The 24,138-nt window shown below is 32.5% G+C and overlaps 2 protein-coding genes across 5 annotated transcripts; both read right to left on the bottom strand.

The window, feature by feature from the left end:
- Positions 1-502: 502 nt before the first annotated feature.
- Positions 503-1,403, bottom strand: LOC129903250 (uncharacterized). Its single transcript, XM_055978759.1, has one exon. The coding sequence runs from the start codon at positions 1,292-1,294 to the stop codon at positions 617-619; it is 678 nt and encodes a 225-aa protein (XP_055834734.1). The 5' UTR covers positions 1,295-1,403; the 3' UTR covers positions 503-616.
- Positions 1,404-3,318: 1,915 nt separating this feature from the next.
- LOC129904122 (replication factor C subunit 2) lies at positions 3,319-11,361 on the bottom strand. Of its 4 annotated transcripts, none has more exons than XR_008770379.1 (13): positions 11,258-11,361; positions 11,096-11,174; positions 10,891-10,970; positions 9,682-9,801; positions 9,518-9,587; positions 9,380-9,453; positions 7,139-7,259; positions 6,955-7,017; positions 6,156-6,215; positions 4,909-5,034; positions 4,750-4,833; positions 4,068-4,242; positions 3,319-3,640 (listed from the first exon to the last, which is right to left on the bottom strand). XR_008770379.1 is itself a non-coding variant. In XM_055979654.1 (13 exons), the coding sequence occupies exons 1-12, from the start codon at positions 11,299-11,301 to the stop codon at positions 4,144-4,146; spliced, it is 1,020 nt and encodes a 339-aa protein (XP_055835629.1). In that variant the 5' UTR covers positions 11,302-11,361; the 3' UTR covers positions 3,319-3,640; positions 4,140-4,143. The 4 variants fall into 4 exon arrangements, 3 of the variants coding, with proteins under 3 accessions (XP_055835629.1, XP_055835631.1, XP_055835630.1); XM_055979654.1 differs by having other exon boundaries at positions 4,140-4,242; XM_055979656.1 differs by lacking the exon at positions 4,068-4,242.
- Between the last annotated feature and the right edge of the window lie 12,777 nt (positions 11,362-24,138).

Raw genomic sequence — 24,138 nt, 5'->3', positions numbered from 1 at the left:
AATGCATTTTTTATATTAAGATTATTTTATAGAGAGAAATTATTTTAAATATTTATTATTAAAATTTTAATTAATTTTTTATTTTTAATAAATTGTGTACATATTCAAAATTCAATCAATATTACACATAGATAATTAAAAAAAAGTTAAATATTATATAATATGAACATAATAATTTAAATATAATAAATATATCAAGCAAAATAAATTTAAAAATAATTCCACAAATTAAATCATACATACAAAAATTCAACAAACAAATATAAGAGATATATTAATAAATATATATATATATATATATATATATATATATATATATATATATGCCAATGATAATTTGATCTTAAAAAAATAATTTTTTGCTTCTATTTTTTTTATTAAAAAAAAAAAGCAGAATTTTTTAGCAACACTAATTAGCTAATACCTAAATTCCCCCCCCCCCCCCCCCCCAAAAAAAAAAAAAATCCAAAATAAATACTTTTAACGTCCCAATAACAATGTCTGACAGACAATTAAGTTATTTGACTCTCAAATTTAAACTATGCCACAATCTCAAATAACCTTTTGTGATGAAAGTAAAGGCAAAAGAAAGAAATATAGAGATAATGTGTTGGTTCTAAAAGAGAGCAAAACCAACCCAATCAGCATCGCTCACTGGCCGTCGGGGCGACGACTCACGTGAGGAAAACGAAGAGGAAAGTGAATCATGAAAAGGAGAAATAGACTTTCGGCTCGACACGGACCATCGAGAAACTGTCTCTAGGTCCGACAAGTAATCGGGTTCGGGCCCAGTCTTGTGGCTTATCTTCGTATTCTTCTCCGTTGCTCGCCTCAGCATGGGAGACGGGAAGCACCCATCTGAGGCAACTCCCGTAACGGGTCGGGTTAGCAGATTCAGCACGTGCCTTTTGGATCGGGTCCGGGGCTCTGCAATTGGTTGTTGGAAATTGAAATCAGCTGCCGGTGGAGGTTTCAGCCTACGTGGGGTAATTTGTGGAATTGGACGGCTCTGATTATTCTCAGCTACTTGTTGTGTACCGTCCAGTTTGGTTAATGGAAGGTACTGTTGATCCGGCGATGGTGATATTGGTTGCTGGTGTGAAAGTTGGAGCTTGGGTACTCCGGGTCGGATTTCCCATTTAAATGGAATAGCTCCGGCCTTCTTAAATGATTCATCCGCTTCAATTTCCATTCTTTTAGGGGGGAAATGACTGAAACCTACACTTGTATTTTTGCTCTGTTTGTGTGTGTATATATATATATAGTGAAGAGGAAAAGGACAGATTTCATGCATGATCAATGGCGCAAGGAGTGGGGCTTAGTGGACCGTTGTTTAAAGATTTCAAAATAACTCCAATGGTCACGCATAGAAAATGGACACTTCGGATTAGTTTGGCCTGAGTTATAAAGGTATAATAATTTCGACATAAATTATAGAATTATTTTAAAGGAAATTTTACAAATAGTTATTATAAGTATTTTAATTATGATCTTTAGCTACAGTTTATCTGATTACGTTTCATGACTATTGTATCGTTTCTTATGATTATTTCCGTTTGTATATTTTGTTTGTTAATATATAAACAGGGTAAGTATATATAAATTATGTATTTATATATTTATGAATTTTTCAAAACTTATACAAATCAAATGTATCAACAAACTATATACAGACAGAATAATTATATGCAAATTATAAATTTATACAGTTATAAATTTTTCATAAACTTATACAAATTAAATGTATCAACAAATCATATACAAATAGTTAGGATAAGCATATATAAATTCTGGATCTATACAATTAAGAACTGAATGATACAAATTGATGTGGATGAGAGATTTTACGAGAAAATGGAGTGAGGGGAGAGAGGCGAGATAAATTTTGATTTGTATAAAATGGGTAAGAATCCGTCTCTCTTGTGATTTTCTTCCGAATACAAATCAGTAAGTGGATTCCGAATTAATTAAATTGTATTTGCGTTTGATAATTAATCAAAACTATAATTTAAGTACGAGAAAATAGTGGTTTTAATTCCTATGTTATTGCATAATTTCAGTTGTAGTCTCTGTGTTATTTGACTATGCACATTTAACCTTCAATTATTTGAAATGTGCGATTTTGATTCTTGGAGTTAACAAAAGTTAATTATTTAACAAAATGATTATTTTGAAGTATATAAAATAAAATAAATTGAAGGGTTGGTGATTCTAAATGCTTGAAGAATTATGTGGGTAAAAAAAATTAAATTTAATAAAATTAAATGTTAAATTTTTTAAAGAGTGAAAGTTGTTAGGACGCCACTGATAGCCTTAAGGAGACTGTCTACCTATTAAACCCTCAAATGTAATCATATTTGACCTTGATTAGTAACCATTGAAAAAGAAAGGAAGAACGAGTCGTTAAGGAATAAAAAACAGAGCATAGAACATTTGAATAAAATGGAGCTAATGAATAAAATATAATTTTAATTTTATATACATAATTGTTTAAGCATTTAAAATCATCAACCCTTTATTTTATTTTATTTTATACATTATCAAATAATCACGTCTCATTTATGTTGACTTTTGCTAGTTTTGAACAAGAAAATAAGGGAGTATCGGTTTTTTTTTAATAATGGGAACTTATCATGTTCAAAGTTTGACAAACTTGAGAGAATTATATAAATGCTATATTAGCTAAAATTGTGACTTGAACGCATATAATAATATACCTTCTCCCTTATAATTGTTGCATTGATAGGATTATTAAGAGATTAAGTTGTTGAATATATAAGTTGTTTGTATTAGAACGTAAGGCTGTATTAATGAAAAGTTAAGTTTAGAATGTATTAAAACTTTCATCATTACTGAACAAACTTCTAAGATATACTAACTAAAAAGAAATGTAAAACAAGCACCGTGGAAAAAAGGAAGTAATTCAATTACAAACGCTTGTGCTTATTTTGAAACGATTAATAAATTAGTACTATTTTACCTTTAATTGCCAATATGTGAGGTAAATAGCTTCAATAAATTACTTGCAACTATTGATCATACGAAGGCAAATTTTTCTAAATCAACGGTGTAGAGGGATAGTACAACAACAACATACTCAGTGAAATCCCACAAATAAAGTTTGGAAAAGATAGAATTTACACGGACCTTACCACTATCTCATGAAAATATAGAGGTTGTTTCCGAAAAACCCCTGCAAGGGATAGTGATAAGTGATATTTGCATATGATTTTTATTTATTTAGAAAATCAGATTTGAGATTTGAAATTAGGAATAATGGCTATTTCGAGGTGTTGTCTCAATAATTATGTGCAAGACTTGTGAAAAGGCAGTATGATATGTCTGGATTTGAATAAAAGTAGTAATGAAGAGTCAAACAAACATCTAGTCAAGACTTTAACCTCGCGCATGACAATGACAATAAACAGCCCCATCCAAATCCGCCGCGAGGATTGGCAGTCAACAAACATAACTTAATTGAACTCCTACAACAAGGATACTGTTGACTCATGAGTAAAAACTTATCCTCATCTAATAAGAGATGTGAAAGGAAAAAGCCGCCCCACCACAACAGACAACAGACGAGTTGCTTCCTTTGTCATCACCAGAGCTCTTGGAGAGGAGACTTTAGGATAAGTTCCTAAAACAAACAGAATGGAAAGATCAACTCAGATAATTTCAAAGAAAGACTGGTGATAGCAAGTAGAGAGCTTTTTTTTTCCTCTTCAAAACACAAGAAAATGTGTGCATGGTAGAGCTTAGCCGAGACATCCAAGCAAGATATTTGAAGTTTAAATGATATACTTGTATAGCCATAAAAACGTCATTTAAGACCATAAGTTCTAAATACATTTTAAAACTATGTGCCAAAAGTATCTTTATGAAATTTCTTTCCCAATCAAACACGTGTCATATAAAATGAAACGGACCAAGGACTAAATGCCATATGTAGCCATATAATTTTGCTTATAATCTAATCGAACTATAGGTCCATGATCAGCATATAAGCAGTTACCTAAGTGGACAAATTTCTGAGGCAAAGAAATAAAAAAGACTAGAAAGCAAACCATATCAAAAGACTTGCAATAAACCCAATAACCGTCTATTAACGTGACTTTCCAAGAATTGATAGGGAATACAAATTCAAAATGCCATCTCTTGTGGCATGTTGCTAAGCGCTTGCATTGTGGTGCTTGCAACATTCAAAAGTTGCAAATACTCATCTGCTCCATCAACAAGACACTGCAGAAAAAAGAAAACATAAGCACATCCTTGTATATTGTTCAGCTAACTTTGCCGGAAACAGTAAATTCTATGGTCCTGAAACATTACTGCACTAAGCTGAACTCCAATTCTAGGGGAGAATTTCAGATGACACTATCATCAATATAGAATTTGTAGCACACAGCTATACATTAGTCAGTACTCAGTTCCCTGGAAAAAAAACAAAATATAATACTCATCTCATTTTGTAAGACACTATCTACTACCATCACAAAGAGTCAAAACAAGTTATACTTTTGACTACAAATTTACAAACACTTTCCACATTCTACTTTGACTGCAAATTAAGAAATCAATGTATGAATTGATGCTGAAAATTGAATGTTTGACCATCGTAGTTCTAACCCACATCATTCTTTCAGAGACGGATCAAATAAAAATAAAACATAAATGTACAACGGAGTATAAACAGTAATGACACTCTAACAACAATATTATTAGAGTAAGATGAAGAAGAGGAATAACCTTGTCTGCTTCAGCAAATTTCTTGCATATTCTTGCTTTCTGTTCATCAGAAATGTCGTCTGCATCAACTACTATATCATACAACTGAAAAAGCAGCATGTTAGTACAAAACCTTGGCATGGTTGCATGAAAAGTGAGAAGATACACAGATATTGGGACCTGATACAGCATCTGAGAAACAGGATATCCGTCTGCAACGACATTGTTCACTTCTTTGTTTGCCAAGTCAAAATTGCCACTTCTGCAAGCTGAGAATATAGCCTGAACAACTTCATTTGGGATGACCTGATCATAGTAATTGCACGTCGGTTGCTAAAATAAGTGTATAACCCTAGTATTTAAGTGGGAACAGGGCAGAAGGGTGGCTTATACTCCCCCGAGTGTTGAATAAGTATACAAAGTTGGAATTTAAACCAAAAGTAGAGTATCGACCATGACTTTAGATGTGAGCTAATATGGTTAAAACAATAGCATCAATAATTTTCTCCAACTAAAATTATCCCCTGTTATTGATGCTATCCACCTTTTAGATTTTTTTAGCTCCCTCGCAGTGGCTTAGCAGCCTTGAATTTTTGCTCATGGTTTTAAACTCCCAGCTTCTATAAGTTTTTTGCAGTGTAAGGAGTTTTAACCTTTCTTTGCAAAGCTTTATGTATCTTCTCGACGAATTCAATACAACCTCATCAAAAAAATAAGATAGAATATGAATGTATTGCTACAAGTTGTCAACTCAAATGACAACAGATGTTTGCAAAATCACAGTGGAACTCCACGAGTGATTATATTTGAAATAAGTAAAGAGCATACAGTATGCATGCTCAAATTTGAAGAGCACTGTTAAGATGTTGTCCAGGTTCTATATTAGAATCTGTATATTTTCAGTCAAGAGTCAGTAATTATTGACACCAATCAAAAGGATTTTATGTTTGCTTTCTCATTTAAGATATTTAAAGACATTATCTTATCCTCAGAACTTGAAAGGACAAATCAGCAAGACATTCCAAAACATCTTCTATTCTTTTCCTTAGTTTTAACTACTACTACTAAAATTGGTAAATAAACTTTCTCAGATTGAGCACATCAGCATAGCCCAATAATCAAAAGCTCAGATGCCAAAGAAGATGTGGAAATTCATGATAGCCTTCATTGGAAATAAAAGGGATAAATTAGAACCACACATAAAAACGACACTATTAATAAGGAGAATGTCCTAATACATCAATACTGCTACATTAAGTATTATATACATCAAGGTAAAGCAAAGGCCGAATGCATAAATCAACAATTTTTCCATCCCAAAGATTTTGATAGATGAACGCATTGATCTTGTGAAAACTTACAGATGATCCCCTAGTTGGTCTAAAAGCAATATCAAAGTAATACTACAGAACCAGATATGAACTTACCCCAGACACACTAATTAGGTCCTTTGCTGATATGGAAGATCCAAATAACCGAGCAGCACTCTGCAGCAATTCAAAATACTACCATTCAATTCTCATGGTTGATAATCTAGTCAGGAAGTAAGAGATGGTAAATTGCAGAGGCTTGAAATTGGACGATATTTATTCCTTCCACAGAACAATAGGGAAAGCTTCATTTTCATTCTAGAATGAGCTAAAATTGCAGCAGCAGCTCTTAGCTGAACAAGTGTCTCTATGATATTGTTTATGGCCTCTCTGTAGTGGTAGAGTCTGCGTACACCCTACCCTACCCTCTCTAGACCCCACTTGTGGGATCCCACTGGGTATGTTGTTGTTGTTTTTATGCTCCACTCTCCTTTTTTTTCCGTCATCAATAAATGGGATTACTCCTTCACTTTTTCAGTTCTACTTATTTTTTCATCTCAGCGAAGATAACTAGAACTGCATATATAGTTCTTATCCTTGTTCTTTCCATTGCATAATCCAAAGATATAATCTAGAACAATTCTTAGTACAATTTCCATTAACCAATTCCGCTGGCATTTGCCTTTATTTTAGATGAGTAATATTTGCCATGAATTTAAAGTGAAGACAGCAATTCCAAAAGCAAAATCTTTTCCTCTGATTCTCTTGTCAAAAAAATAATAATTTTTCCGCTGATTCATAAAGAATGGTTCTTTAAATAGGTTTTTTCCTTTTTCCTTGTGCTGAGCCAACTAGCAATTCTTTTAGCTTCTTTTCCTTTTATTCAAAAATGTAGAAGGTAGAAAATTCATCTTACTTGTAAGTATGTAATAGCCCTTCGCAAATCACCTTGAGAAATGGAACTGAGGGCAGAAAGAGCCTGCAATCAGATGAGACACTCCTATATATAGCTTAATTCCAAAGTGAAAATTGAACCGTCATTTAAATGAAGGAAGCAAACAGCAAACAAACAAGGAACCAAGTTACTACTACATCCACACCTCTGAATCAAGATTAAGACCTTCCTCTTTACAAATATGCAATATTCGGCTGCCCATTATTTCTTCAGTAAGTGGCTTGAATCTAAACTTCGCACATCTGGAAGCGAGTGGCTCTATGATCCTAAACCAAAGAAGATTATTCAATTTATTAATGCTCTACTAACAATGTACTTAGATCAATAACTTATCATGTAATCAAAGAAAATGGCTTACTTATAATTAAAAAAAACATCAAACAACAGGAACTTGTCTCAGGGAAAAAAATCATCTACATACCCACCCCTTATTTCATGTAAATGAACAAATGGTTAAGTCAAACTTAATCGTGTGTTGATAGGTTCTTTTAAAAAAAGATTAAACAGCATAGTGTTAGAAAACAATGACTTAAGCATAAAGGTGGAAAAGGAAAAAAAAGATCGTTTCTCAGGAAGGGAAGACCAGAAGGTCATAAGCAAATGAAGAGCATTGAGCATTCGATACAATTTCTCTCCATGATATATTTATCATTATCTTCCCTACTCCTTAAAGCTTAAGCACATTCAACAGAAAGCTTGAAAGATCTTTTAAGTTGAGCACAAAATGTGCACAAATGTCAATCATCAAAAAACTATAATAATTTTTCTTTCAGCAAAAATGACTTTTGCCAAGCAACAACAACAAATATACACAGCTAATCTCATAAGTGACGACTGGGGAGGGTAGAATGTATGCAGACCTTATCCCAAAAGTCAGCAAAAATGACTTTCCAGGCATTCATCTTAAATCTTGCATTTATTTATATATGGTAATAGCTAGATAAGTCAAACCACAGATGCACCCTTTTCCCATCTAGAAAATCCCAAACTTACGGCAAGAGATTCCACTCATGACAGCAGAGGCATTTTGAAACAGCTTCAGATTCTTAGTTTCTCAAGCCCAAAAAGTGATCTTTGGTTGCACTAGTTATGATTAATGTGTTTGTTCTTCCTACACATGCTGGTGCTTTGTAATACCATAGAATAGAAAACAATGTCGTAACTAGCCCTTCATTTCTCAGTTTCATCATGATAAAATTATCCTATCTTTAGAGTGATACAATTCTGTTCCTACTCCAAACTGTCTTCACGTGTACCATTCAAACAGCTTAAAGAAGATCAAACTGAATAAAAAGCAAGCCAAAGGCACAAATATGTAAGAGAGTGGATGAAACCAATTGCACATGTAAACTGGCACTTATCCGCTAATATTCACATGCAGTTTAACTATTTAATGTCTCCGGTAATCCTCACACCACAATGTCACATACAACACGTTAGTATTCCTATTCATATTCCAATTCCTATTTTATGTAGGATTGTATATGTATATTCCTATTCCAACACAACAACAACAACATACCTAGTGAAATCCCACAAAGTGGGATCTGGAGAGGATAGAATGTACGTAGACCTTACCACTACCTCATGGAGGTAGAGAGGCTGTTTCTGAAAGATGCTTGGCTCAAGTGTATTAAACCCAAGTCAAAGAAGAAGAAAACAATGGGAAAAGCATAGCCGTTAAAAAGAAAGGCAATGTAAAGTCTACAAGAAAGAAAACAGTAACAACAGCAAAATAATGTGATAATTGAGATGCAATAAACAACCATAATGCCACAAACAAATAAACCAAAAAAGGATCAGCGCGTGTTTTGTTTGAGAAAAAATTTCATTAAATGCTGTAAATAGGCGAAATGCATTTCAAGTGAAAAGACAAGGTTGATTTCATGGACAGATAAGTCTAATAAGAATTACTACTTCCACTTAGCCGCATAATCGACTTTCATCATCACTGAGCTTGTTTCAACTTTCCTATATCTAGGGGAGAAAAGGGGGAAAATAGCTAAAAGAGCAAACTTAATTGAGTTTCACCACAACTATTCAAGGATCAATTAAAGATAGAACTCCGATCTACTTGTTACATGGAACTGACGAGAAGGCTTAAATCAGCTTCCAGAATTCTTTAATTATCAAAGATTTAGGCAATATGACGTCAATTCTACAGTTGCATATCATAGAATATACAAATCTTCTTTATATTTGATTTTCTTCCATCAAAGAAAATGATTTGAACAGAAACAGTAAAGCTGCCTTTCAAGAGCAGAATAATCAATTTTATGTGTTGTGATTTACAAACAAACCTGTAAGAAGAGCAAAGGAAATCGGAAAGACATAAAAGCAAGAAAATATCAACAAGATAAAAAAAAAATACAGAATGATATCAAACCTGCTAATGTAATTACAAATGAAGAAGAATCTTGTAACTTTTGAATATGTCTCCATAGTGCGTCGCAAGGCATTCTGCAAATCCGAATGTTAGGACAAATTTATGTAGCTTATTAGTAAAACAAGTAAGGCAACTCACTTGAGCATCTTGAGTCATTGAATCTGCTTCATCAAGGATTATGATCTTAAAAGGTGGGCAAGGATAACCACTGAAATGAGTAAGGAAGATATGTTGTTAAACAACAAAGTAAAAGGGAGGCTTAAAATGCATTATAAACTGAGCTAAACAAGACAAAAGTTTACCTTTGCCGATTAGAACCTACAGCAACAGCAGCAAAGTTCTTAATTTTTGTGCGAACTACATTGATACCACGGTCATCACTAGCATTTAGCTCCAATACCCTTGACTTATACAGCTCAGGTCTGTCAAAGAAGAATTTATTGGAAGATGTACATACAGAAAGTAAGGAAGGAAAAAGGAAACAATCAAACAGCAGAAAGTCATAAGGCCAAGTTTGATAATATGATTTCTCTCTTGCCAGAAAAAATATTAATAGCCACTTGTCCATGGGAAAATGTATCCACTAATCTCAAAAAAAGCACGAGAAACTCCACAAGGAAACCCACCAAGAAGATTCTTGTCAGGTAGAGAATTTTACCAATTAAAATGTTCAAAGAATGTAGTGCCCATCTCTTAAACTTGTAACATTAGTTGACAGATTCCAGAAGAATTCACAACAACTAGGTATAGGGATTAGGAAAAACACTCAAGTATAGTTTAAAATCTTAAACAACATACGGACATAGAATCAACAAATTAAATATATTTTCTTATCCAAATACATTTAAACAACACAATCCTAGTTGTCTGTCTATGCATCATGGAGAGAAAATGTATGAACAAACACGAGCAGGTCAAGACACCTAACTAGCAGAAGCTAGAAGAAAAGCTAGGACTTGAATACAGCTCCTAGAAATTAAAGCAAGGCAGCAAGCTGTTTAAGTCCTTTCAATTTCTAGAATAAAAACAGTAGAAATAAAACAGATGTCCTAAAGTTCCATTATTTCTCAATATCCTTCTTCGAAAACAAAAGGAGAGTTTAAATTGCTCCAAAAGTAGTGAACCTTTTTCAAAAGTTCCCGCCTTATTCCTCTTTACACTTGAACTTCAAATCAACTTCAGGAGAAGAATGATTTACTTTTCTTTGCTAAGCTAGAAACAATGTAAGATAGAAACTCCTATGCGACTAGCATTATATGTCATTGGGTGGTGGGAAGGGATTGTCAGGAATAAGATTTGCAGAGACTTATTTCATAATCAATTCCACCAAACTAAAAATTGGCTAAATGAAATTGACATCAAAAAGTACTTTGTTTACTAAAATAAAAATTGATCTTCAGGAATCAGATCTATAGAATCCATAATCAATTAACCAGACTACAAATTTCTAAATGAAATTAACATCAACTAGAGCAAAGCCCAAGTAAATTCCACATGTGACATAAACATACCCAAAAAGCTGATGGGCAATGGCAAGAGCAGTGGTCGTCTTTCCAGTTCCAGGAGGACCATAAAACAACATATGCGGGCACTATAAGAAAACAAAAAACAAATGTGAAAAGATTACAAGCAAGTTGAACAATTAAAACCCTAGGAGGAAGTGTTTCATATGCTTAGGGATAAACCACAATGAAATGGAACTAGTAAACGGTTTACGTTAGAGGTCTCGAGAGTGTTTGTGAGGACTCGAACGACCTCATCCTGGTGAGCTACGTCCTTCACTTGCTTCGGTCGACTGCAAAACTCTAAAAGTTACATAAACAGAAGAAATGTACACAAATTGGAGATTTTTAGTTAATTCGAATGCGAGAATATTACTATTTCTCGACCCATGGCTGAGAGCTTTGCATAACTGGCGCCATAGCTATTTCTCTCACTACACTAGAATGCTCTTTTTCTTTTCTCTAAGTATATACTTTCAGAAGCCTTTTATATGTCATTTTGCTATTAGGATTTTAGGCCACCAAACAGGAGAAATTAGCCAATTTTTAGGCTGCTAATTAAAATTGGCAAGTGTATGCAGCTTTGACGTCCAAATAAAATATTAGGAAAAAGTCCAAAATAACTCTTCAATTATTTAAAATAGAGCACATATATTCTTAAATTATATTTTAGCTTAAAAATATCATTTCTATCATATTATTGGTTCACTTCTACTCCTCCGTTTGACAAAATGACATGTGGCATATCATGTGTATTAATCTATGCCACATATGATCTCCACATAAGCACCACACCCATCTCATCAATTAAAACACTCAAACTCACCCATTAAAAAGGGGGAAAAGGACAAATATACCCCTGAACTATCGTAAATGGTATCTAAATATCCTTCGTTATACTTTTAGTACGCTAATGTCCTTACCGTCCAAATTTTAGATCGTATATACCCTTTCTACTTACGGCGGACACATGTCTTCAATCTAAAACACCTACTCAAAATTTATTAATTTTTCACCCATAATTAAAAGAACCACCAGGATTAATTAAAAAATCCACCCAAATAACATAATAGCCACACTCAAATTATAATCCAAAACACCAAAACACTTCTCCGATCTTCTACGTTTGTCATCCAAACTCCACCATCGTCGAGCACTGCCAAACTCCACCATCGCCTAGTAACTTGTGCCCGCCCTCTTGCCACCGTCGAAGCACCGGAGAAGGTAGTCCAGCTCAGAGATGAATCTCTAGCCTAACCTTATCATTTCAACTTTGACTCAAATACTGTTCATTATTTTCCCAAATATTTGAGTCAGGGAAGGAATTGTTGAAAGCAATCATAAAACTAATCCCTTTGGTCTTTCTCGATAAAGTTTATGCCTGCATCAGTGTCTTGATTAAAAAATAAAATTCCCTCATCTCAAGAGATTTAAGAAAGAATGGCTTTTCAGTAGAGATTAGAGTTGAAAATGGTGGATTATGTTCTTGCTATTATTTTATTTTATTTTTAAAATGATGGATTTAAGAAGGCATGATTTTTCATATCAAGGTACATTAGAAAATTATAGTTCTTGATGTTAGTTTGTTTAATTTCTGATTTGCCAAATAGATTTTCCCGAAATTGAGTTTTGTGATTTCATTTTTTAAATTTAAATGGTAGATTGTGGACTTGAAAGGAAAAATTCAGGGGAGATTTACCCCTGAAATTTGGGTCTATTTGGGTGGATAACATGTTCTTTTGTTTGGGTGTGAGTTTTTTTAAATTGGAACGGGTCCTTCTGTAGGATGATGGCACGTATCCCACATGAGTCTTCCATTAGACTAAAGGGCATATATGCTCTAGTTTTTGGATGGCAGGGGCATTGGCGTACCAATAATATAACAGAGGGCATATATGCTCTAATTTTTGGATGGAAGGGGGCATTGGTGTACCAATAATATAACAAAGGTATCTACGGACCATTTTCAATAGTTCGGAGGTAAATTCGTCCTTTTTTCCTTAAAAAAGTTGTAGTATCTTTTTGTTTTTGCCTGGAAGTTGGTATTAAGTTATGAAGTTTGGTGAAGTATTAATGTTTGATTTTAGATGTTGTATGTGAGTTACTACTTCTTTAACCTTTTACTTTGTGCTTCTTTTATATATTTGATATCCACATATTTTTAAGTATCATCAGAAACAACCTATTATTTTCTAATTTGGCATTTCATATGTCCAATTGATATTACGCGAGAAGTTATCACTGATGTAGGTACACCTTTAGTATTAGTGTGCACAGGTATGGCTAAAGCACTGCTTTGCTAGTTGTGGGCCTGTTGTAGTGGCACCCTTCTTTCTGAGTTTGGTTTTTTTTTAAAGAGAAATTGATCTGTGAATAAATCATGATGTATTTGGCCTCAAACCTTTGGACAAATGATGAACCAAAAAAACTAGATAAAACCAAGATCCTCTGTAATCTTGGTATAACTCTGAAATACAAGAACAAAAAGATACTACAGTTTTTTTAATGGGTGGAATGGGTTTGGGTTTTTAATGGGTGAGTTTGGGTCTTTTAATTGATGGGGTGGGTAGGATTCTTATGTGGAGATCCTATGTGGCATAAATTAATACACATGAAATATCGCATGTCACTCCATCAAATGGAGGGGTAGAAGTGGGTCAATACTATGACGAGAAGGATATTTTTGAGTTAGAATATAGTTTAAGGGTATATGTAATCTATTTCGAATATTTAATGGGTAATTTTAGCCCTTTTCCATAAAATATTTAATCATGGATAAATATCTAGATAACCCTTTTGTATGGTAGAGATCAGACAGACACACGTGGCAATCAAATGAGTGACCGTCAATGTAACACCCCCTTAAACGTTGTATGTGGTGTTTCAATTCTCGACGAAAATGATACTGCTTCTGTATTTTGGAGATAACTTTTCATAGATTAGTCTAAATTAGGTGATTCAAATTTCTGAATAACCCCAACGGCATTACCTACAACTTTCATGTAGATCATATCTTAAGATTCGGAGGATACGTAAGTCAAATAAATTAATTTTTGCAAGACATGGTGTTGTGACGAAATGGAGTGTTTGCAGAAGAAAAAATTCATATCTCACGATAGGATACTCCAAATCGGTTGATTCTTAAATGACATAAAAATATACTTCTAGATCTACAATTCATATGAGACACCAAATCCTAATTAGGAAGTTATTTTGTTCAAACACAGCTCTGAAAAGGGGTATTCCGTTAAAAGAAGGTCTATCTCACCAACAATGGAAAAATCTAGACCTATTTGACATCACCCATGACATCAATAGTCCTCCATTTGAAATCACCCATGACATCACAATCCTCCATTGAATTTTCAAGATCATCCTTTATAATTATTTTTATTTATTGTTAGGTCATTTCTCCACACCTATAAATACCTATCTTATTTTCTCATTTTATTCATCAAGTAAATCTTCTCTCTATACACTTCTTTACTCATTCTCAAATATAGTTTTAGTTTTTAGTAGTGTAGAAAAATATTATTTCAGTGATTCTTATACTCCGAGTAGTACACAAAATGCTCAGGCGAAGAGAAAAGGCTAGGGGTTCAAGAGTGGTCATTGAGTTCTTCAATTCGGAGTAAAGCTTCAAATTCCAGGTATGTAAGGCTATTCATAGCATTGAATTGAGTTCGTCCATGAGCCCAATATTTAAATTCATCGTAATTGAGTTATAGTTGAATTTTACCCTAATTTTTGAATTCTAAATGAGTTAATTCTTCTTCTATTGAGTTAGATATATTTATGCATTAAGATTATTATTATTTTTATCTCTCATATTATTAGAATTATTATTCGTGACTACTTTTCCATGAACCCTAATTGATTTGATGTTCATGAATATATTTTTATGCATGTTTTGGGTAAAGATGTTGGCTTTTAATACTTATTGACAAAAGGAGTGATTTGATTAATCCTATATATGTATTTTATTGAGTTTTGAAAGAGCAAAAGAATTGAGTTTAAATGTATTTGATTCTTTGGGTTAAATGATGTTTTAAGTAAGATGTTTTGAAGTATAATGATTTGATGAAGAGGTAATGATGACGATGTCGCATTGAGATGAGTTTGATGTTTTAGATTAAAGTGTAATGAGATTAGATGATGAGGTTAATATGAGCACATGTTTTGGGAGTAGTATTGATCACCGAGTTGGGTAAGAGTTTAATTGACTCAAACCCTAGAACTACGTAGCCAGCGTAGGATAGAGGTTATGCCTCCAAAGAAAGAACTTTGATGATTGGATCCAAGATGGTGATGTCCTTTACCCTAGCAAGGTATTGGATGGATGCGGCAACGACATCACTTCGTTGTATAATCATTAGCTTATAAGTGATGGTTTTCGGTTAGAGAAACTCCCAACTGAGTAAGCATTGCTTGTTTATTATTTTTAAACTTGCATTACATATTGATGTTGAGGTGATGTTGAGTTCTGAGCCGAGTCTTCCTGAAAGGAGTTTCTTGATATATGTCCTTACTTTCCTGCCATTTTACATACTTGTACATTCTATGTACTAACGTCATTCAACTTGCATCATTTTATGATGCAGATATAGGTATTAGAGATCCTCAACAGGCACATCGTTGAAGATCATTACTTTCCAGCTATTTGGTGAGTCCTTCTTGTATTTGGAGAAACTCTTTATCCTTTTATTATTGTTGAGTATTATGTTTCTTTTGAGGTAGCCATGGACATGTCATTGACACCATCTGATAGTGTTAGAAGCTTCGTGGACAGAGTTTGATGATGTAATTGGAGTAGTTCTCCTTTGAAACTACTTCTTCTAAGGATTATTTCTTTCATTTGATGTTGATGATGGCGAGCCCACATAAGTATTCTTATTTTCACTTACGTCTTCCGCTGATGAACGAATGAGTGATGAGACAAGTGGTTCTCTCGGAGGCCAGAGATGGTTTTTGAGTGTCGGTCACGCCTAAGGTACTCTCTTGGAGCATGACAGTCAATGTCAGAAGAAAGATCAATACTCCGATGTCGTGACAAGGTGTTAGTCTATTAGATGGTTTAGGTGTGTGGACGAGGTTGTACGGATCTAAACATGACAAAAATATGGTTGGTATGATGGCATCCCTAATGACATCACCGAATGGCCCTCGATCATTGGTCTCCTACCATGGACGGGTATACATTTCATCCATATCGCCGGCCTCACATGGACGAAGATGCTTATGCTTATCATATCACGGCTTCTTAAGATGCTAACATAGTAGTTTAGGAATGGATTGAATCTTTCTTATGGGCTAATGCCTCACCATTATAATATATAAATACTAGTTAGCTTCATTTATTCGGTAAGGAAATTCTAAGTTCTAGTAATACAATTTCAATATACTATTTTCTTGAGCACCAAGTTGGTCTTGTCTTTACTTGATTTCTTATCTAGCATATTGATATGAGGACATTTTTGGATACAAGGCTAAAGCTCTCAGAGACGCCCATGGATACATATGAACATAGATCTATATTCTCTACGCTTTATTTCACTTTACGTTGCTTTATTTATTTCATATATTAATCAATCAATATTCAAATCGCTAGCAAATAAAGAGTTTGATTAAGACACATTCTTTTGACCTCATATAAATTTAACTATACTATTTTTGGGACAAACACCCTTAAATTTGACATGTTTTGTAAGTTAAACATTTTAATTTAATTAAAATAAATATTGGTACTCGATAAAAATGTGTCCTGTGAATACTCGTGTCCATAAAATTTAATGTGTGTAATATACTTGCTAAACGGGTGGAAATCATTTCCACCTCCCTTGCTTTTAAAATCAACCCCCCCCCCTCAATTTTGAACAATAATCAAACTCCCCCTTCTATTCCATGCATTGTCCATTTTACCCTTGTTATATCACATCTATTTAATAACTATTTATATTATATATAAATTATTTTTTAACATAGATATTTATAACTTTTTCTTTAAGTTCTTTAACATTATAAATAGTATTTTTAGAATTTATCATAAAATTTAATATGATTCTTATGACCATTATTTCAATATAATAGGCATTAAGTTTGTGTATATGTATGCATACGTATATTTCTTTTTTTCTCTACTCTTTTACTCCATGCGTTTTATATTACTTGATTCTTCTTGATATATATGACACCCCTTAAAAAAATTAATTAGAGGTGTATTTTACTAAACTAACATTATTAATAATATTTTGAAACCTAAAATTTGACTATCACAACTTTATGCAGTTATTTAATACTAAGGGTAGAAATAAAAAGATATTAAAAATTTCTTTAATTTCATAAATTGGAAAAGTAATTAAAACAACTATTTTTAGAATGAGAGTCAAGTAATATGAATGCCGGCGGATATTCTCTTCTATATAAATAAACAAGTTTTGATTGACATTGATGGAGTATTACATAAATTATAATCTAAAATAATTTAAAATCTAAATAATACAATCTTTAAATTTGTCCATAATTAAATTAATTATTTGTATTTCCTACATTGAAATATATTTGTATAGTAATTATTCTCTGCTATTTTTACTTGTATAAATAAATGTTAGAGTTTTGATTGTTATTAATGAAATTAATTTTCTCAATATGCTAATTTACTTTATTATAGAACATCATTAACTTATATACTTAATTACATTTAATTTTTAAAAAAATTATATACTTAATTAGTATTTTTCACTTTTTTGTCCAAAAATAATGTTTATGCTTTTATGAAAAATTTGTTACACTAAATAAAAAAATAAAAATATCATAATTTCTAAAAAAGTAACAAAAATTGATAATGAAAGGGTATAATGGGCATTTTAAAATTTTAATTAGGATAAAGGAGTGAGTTTGATTATTGTTCAAAGTTGAGGGTGAAGTTTGATTTTAAAAGCAAAGTTGAGGGTGAAAATGATTTTCAACCCTTGCTAAACTGATCCAATTATTGAATGACCCATATAATTTCTCAAATAATATAATGTATTTTTGTCAAAATAATAAAATTCACCCTTATATATAGGGAAAATCTATTTTAAATAGCATGGTATTCAAATCCTACTTTTGAAGAAATAATAACTAGGAACTTTTAATGGAAAAGAGCACTTGTACCCCAAAAAAGAAAACTATTTACAAGCGACTATCCCTTACTTTCATACTCCCCCTATTTTTAACTGTTAATTCGTGTTTACACTTTGATACCATTATATATATATATACACACACACACTGATTGTTTAAAAGAGGAAAAAGTTGTGCTTCAGTGAAAATACTATTCAGTTACTCAGTGATACCATTAAAGTATATATAACAGACAGTGTTTTAATGAAATGACTGCTTAATTATTGTTTGATACCATCAAAGTATATAAATATCATCAGAGTATATATATACTCTGATGATATCAAAGATGAAGAAGCAACGGTTCAGTGAAAGAACAAGGGGCAGTTGGGTAAATAGTTCGGGCCGTAGAACCAATTTGGGTAAATACTTTGCTTAATGAGTCCAATTTATGTAGTTTTAAAACTTCACAAAATGGAATCATTTGTCAAACTATTTACCAAAAATGGACCCAACCCAATCTATTTAGGCTTAATGAACCAAAGGCACAAACTATCTATCAGTTTACCCTACTTTTTTTTCTTATTTCGCGCATGATGTAAGTATGACATCAACATCACTACTATGAATTAATCATGTGTGATACCCCGTCGGTATATTAATATTATATCGATATCATATAGGATTGAGCTTAATTCTTTGTGATATTCCATCAGTATATTGATACACCTACTAGTATCATATAGAATTGGGCTCTTTTTTAAAGAAATAAATAAGAAACAATTAAGATAAAATTATTAAAGTTACAATCTTATTTATTAAACTCTAAATTAGTAGAAAATATATTTTTATAATTTTTTTTCTCTTTTTGCAAATTTTAAAAATTGTATCTAAATTATAACTCTTTTTTTAATTGTTTTTAAATTAAAATATTGAAAAATTGAAATATACCTTAATGATACCATGACAACATGTAGATATACTGTAATAGTATCATGGATGATTGAGTAATCTTATCGAAGAACTGAAGCAAACCTCAACTGCAAAGTTACTCTTTGATTCCAATAGAGTGTATTATACTTTAATGATATCAAGGAGGAAGAAACAAATAGCTGAAAAGTAAAGATCTTCAATGATGCGCGTGTTGAGGATCTCTAACATCTTTATCTGCATCATAAAATAATACAAGTCGAATGATGTCAGTATATGGAATATACAAGTATGTAAAATGGCAGGAAAGTAAGGACATATATCAAGAAACTCCTCTCAGGAAAACTCGGCTCAGAACTCAACATCATCTCAACATCAATATGTAATGCAAGTTTAAAAATAATAAATAAGCAATGCTTACTCAGTTGAGAGTTTCTCTAACTGACAATCATCATTTATGAGCTAGAGATAATACAATGAAGTGATGTCGTTACCACATCCATCCAATACCTTGTCAGGGTAAAGGATATCATCATCTTGAATCTAATCATCAAAGTCCTCTTTTTGGGACTTAAGAGGCATAGCCTCCATCATACGCTGGTTACGTAGTTCTGGAGTTTGAGTCAATTAAACTCTTACCCAACTCAGTGCTCAATACTGCTCCCAAAATATGTTCTCATATTAACCTCATCATTTAGTCTTATTGGACTTTTATTTCAAACATCAAACTCATTTCTTTACCTCTTCATCAATCATTACACTTTAAAACATTATTTAACCCAAAGAATCAAATATATTTAAATTCAATTCTTTTGCTCTTTCAAAACTCAATAAAATACATATATAGTATTAATTCAAATCACTCTTTTTGTCAATAAATATTAAAAGCCAACATCTTTACCCAAAATATGCATAAAAATATATTCATGAACATCAAATCAATTAGGGTTCATGGGAAAGTAGCCACGAACAATAATTCTAATAATATGAGAGATAAAAATAATAATAATCTTAATGCATAAATATATCTAACTCAATAGAAGAAGAATTAACTCATTTAGAATTCAAAAATTAGGGTAAAATTCAACTATAACTCAATTACGATGAATTTAAATATTGAGCTCATGGACGAACTCAATTCAATGCTATGAATAGCCTTACATACCTGGAATTTGAAGCTTTACTCCGAATTGAAGAACTCAATGACCACTCTTGAACCCCTAGCCTTTTCTCTTCGCCTGAGCATTTTGTGTACTACTCGAAGTATAAGAATCACCGAAATAATATTTTTCTACACTACTAAAAACTAAAACTATATTTGAGAATGAGTAAAGAAGTGTATAGAGAAAAGATTTGTTTGATGAATAAAATGAGAAAATAAGATAGGTATTTATAGGTGTGGAGAAAGGACCTAACAATAAATAAAAATAATTATAAAGGATGATCTTGAAAATTCAATGGAGGATTGTGATGTCATGGGTGATTTTAAATGGAGGACTATTGATGTCATGGGTGATGTCAAATGGATCTAAATCTTTCCATGATTGGTGAGATGAACCTTTTTTTAACGAAATACCCTTTTTTGGAGATGCATTTGAAAAAGATAACTTCTTTATTAAGATTTGGTGTCACATATTAATTATTGCTCTAGAAGTCTACTTTCATGTCGTTCAAGAATCAACCGATTTGGAGTATCCTACAGTGAGATATGAATTTTCTTCTACAAATACTTCATTTCGTCATAACATCATATCTTATAAAAATTAATTTATTTACTTAGCCTCCAAATCTTAAGATATGGTGTCACAAAAGCTGTAGGTAATGATGTTGGGGTTATTCAAAAATTTGAATCACCTAATTTGAACTATTCTATGAAAAGTTATGCCCAAAATAAAGAAGCAGTATCATTTTTATCGAGAATTGAAGCACCACATACTACGTTTTAGGGAGTGTTACAATATGAAAGTAAATGAGCATTTAAGGGTAAATATTTTACTTTTAGGGGTATAAGTGTTCTTTTCTCAAACTTTTAAACTAGAAAGTTTAATTTAGAAAACTTTAAACTAAGAAACTTTTATGGTCATGTTGGGCTTCATGTGGGTCCTCGTCTTGGCCTTCATGTGGCCCAATAAGTTGGTTTTTGGACTATAACTTGGACCATGAAACTTAATCCACTTATTGTTATAATTCTTGGGTCATTCTTTAACTTTTTTCCACCATAAATATCATCTTGATTTTTCATTGTACCCATCAACTTTAATAGAGGTATGCCATCGTGAATGGTACCACTTCTGTATTATTTAATTTCATCAAAATATGGCAAAAAGGAAAGTGAAGGGTCAGAGAGAAAATAAGGGTCGATCATTTGACTCTGTAAAAATCAAATGAAAAAATATATATTATTGACTCCCTTTTTTAGTTTTGAATAAGCATAAGTGTAACACCCTGCATCGTTCTAACTTAGATTTTTCATGGAAACAAGAGAAAATTTGTAAAAAATAGATCCAGAGAGCAAGTCCACATCGCAAATTTGGGTGTGTATTTTCATTCGGATAAAATTTTTAGATAGTAGAATCCGCAATGTCTCTGCGTTGCGGAGAAGAAAATTTTTGAAAACCAAATATGAGGACCAGGTCTGCGATGTGGACCTGGGTAGTAAATTTTGCCCATTTTTTGTGTTAATGAAGGGCATTACGGTCTTTTCCCCACTTTACCCCACGATATTTTGGGACCAAAATCCGTCCCTTATCAATATCCTAGGGGTATTTTCTCTCAGTTAACACTTAGAACTTTTGAGAGAAGAAGAAGAGCTAGGGTTCGAAGTTTTCAAGCGAGGTCTTTGATTTCAACAAGATAATGTTCGTTCCAGGTATGTAAGGTTGATCACAACATTGGAATGAGTTCGTCCACGTGACCTACATCTTCATTCAGTTAAGACTGCTTTTGAGTTTGAGTTTCAATCCCATTAAATTGAGTTCTTAAGTTTTCTATGTAATTCCTTATTGAGTTCTTTATATATATGAGTATATTGTAATGATTTTCATGATTTGAGTTCTTGAATTGATAATCATTATATTAACATACATCTATTTTGAGTTGATAAGAATGATTTTCATGCATTAAACCAAGTATGATTTTAAATTGAGTCTATGTATACTTGATTGAGTTTTGAATGGGTATGAGTCTTGAATGAAAATGAGTTGAGTATGAGTTGATTATGAGAAGTCTTTAAAAATTATTATTATTTGATCATGAGTATTTTTGAGTATAAATGAATGTTTTGGGATAGAATTTTGAAAAGGTATGAATAAGTTTGAAAGCATGTTTTAAATGAAAGATTTGATGATCAATGTGAGTTGATCTTAATGAGAGTCTAATAGGACTAGATGAGATGATTTGAATAAATTGATTTGATTGAGCACGTTGAGTCTTTCAGGAGTAGTATTGAGCACCAATTTAGGTAAAAGTAAAATAACTACTCAAACTCTATAAACTATATAGTCAGTGTAGGATAGATGTTATGCCTCTCTAGTCCCAAAAAGAGGACTTTAATTAATCGTGGATCCAATAAGGTTGATCGTCCCTTACCTTAGCAAAGTATTGGACAACTGCGACAACGGTAGTACAAAGCGTTGTATCATCACTAACTCATAAGTAATGGTTGTCAGTTAGAGAAATTTCCTAAAATTGAATGGTTTGATTTGGTTGAGATTGTATATTATTGAGTCTATTTTCAAGGAACTGTTTATTTTTAAACTGCATACTTATTGAGTTTAGTCGATTTTAGAGTTGAGTTGTATGATGTTGAGTCTATTGATCATATTTTCTTCCAATTATTTTACTTACTTGTACATTTTATGTACTGACGTTATTTGGCCTGCATCATTTTATGATGCAGATACAGGTGCTAGAGATCATTAACAGACGCTCCATTGAAGATCCATTTCCTTTCTGATAGTGGTGAGACCTCCTTCTTTTTGGAGGAATTATATTTATTTCATTCATTGCTTTGAGTAGTTCCTTTTTATGTAGCCATGGATTTGTCTCGACACCTTCTTGATAGTTGATAGACGCTTCATAGACATAGATTGGTAGATTGGAGTTGATGTCTCATTTGAGTCTGTTTTTTAGAAAGCTATTATTTATGAGATTGAGTTGACTTTTAAGATTGTTTATTTAAAATTATACCTTCATTGAGTATTGATTTGTTAGCTCACTAAGTGTCTCTTTTGAGTTATTTTAAGTCTTCTGCTGGTATGATTGAATAAGTGATCGGACCAAGTGGTTGGCTTAGGACCAGCAATTGTCTTCGAGTGTCGTCCACGCCTAGGGTACCCTCTTGGGGTAGAACAAAATTGGTATCAAAGCACAATTCAAGAGTCCTAGGGTGTCTGTGAAGCCGTGTCTAGTACATTCTCACTTATGGGTGTGTCGTTCACCACACTTATAATCATGAGGATATAGGACATTAGAAATTGTCTCATTTCTTCCATATTTTGAGCTCATGCAATAGAGTTTAACTCTATAGAAGCTTCTTTCTAAATCGTATGCTTACACGTTGTAGATCATGCCTCCTAAACATACCGCCAGCCAAAGGAATGACTAATCATACTTCTTACGATATCCTTTAGAGTTTGATTTCGTCTCTTAGATACACCATTTTGATGCGAAGTTCCTGGCATGGTGTCCTGAGGTACAATTCCACACTCTGTTAAATATTTCGCAAAAGGCCCTTGACGCTGTTCACCTGATCCATCATATCTACCATAGTATTCTCCTCCAAGGTCAGCTTTGACAACCTTAATTTTCTTGCCTAATTGAGTTTCAACTTCAGCTTTGAAAATTTTAAAAACATCCAATGATTGCGACTTCTCATGAATTAAATAGAGATATTCATATCGGGAGTAATCATCTATAAAGTTAATAAAATATTGTTGACAATTTCATAAAGTCGTAGGGAAAGGACCACAAATGTCTGTATGTATCAACTCTAAAGGTTCCTTTCTCCTATAAGCATCTATTTTTCTTATATTTGTTTGTTTTCCCTTAATGCATTCTTACAATTTTTAAAATTTGATAAATCAAGGAAATCAAAAATTCCTTCAGACACAAGTCTTGGTATTCTTTGTTTTGTTGCTGTATGAGGCTTGACGGTTTAATTTATATAATTTATCAATTAGAGTGCCAATTCCAATAATATTAGAATTTAGAGAAATACTAAAAATT

Source organism: Solanum dulcamara, chromosome 9, assembly GCF_947179165.1.
Source record: "Solanum dulcamara chromosome 9, daSolDulc1.2, whole genome shotgun sequence".
Lineage (NCBI taxonomy): Eukaryota > Viridiplantae > Streptophyta > Magnoliopsida > Solanales > Solanaceae > Solanum > Solanum dulcamara.
The sequence above is the reverse complement of the archived record's forward strand: the minus strand, read 5'-3'. Positions and strand labels throughout refer to the sequence as shown.

What these genes read in the sequence shown, in the direction of transcription:
- LOC129903250 (XM_055978759.1), bottom strand. Translation starts at nt 1,294, where the DNA reads ATGCATGAAATCTGTCCTTTTCCTCTTCACTATATATATATATACACA.
- LOC129904122 (XM_055979654.1), bottom strand. Translation starts at nt 11,301, where the DNA reads ATGGCGCCAGTTATGCAAAGCTCTCAGCCATGGGTCGAGAAATA. An exon ending in ACACTCTCGAGACCTCTAAC is followed by an intron (nt 10,971 to 11,095) that starts GTAAACCGTTTA and finishes GTTTTCTTATAG; the next exon opens with TGCCCGCATATGTTGTTTTA. An exon ending in GTCTTAATCTTGATTCAGAG is followed by an intron (nt 7,018 to 7,138) that starts GTGTGGATGTAG and finishes ATCTGATTGCAG; the next exon opens with GCTCTTTCTGCCCTCAGTTC.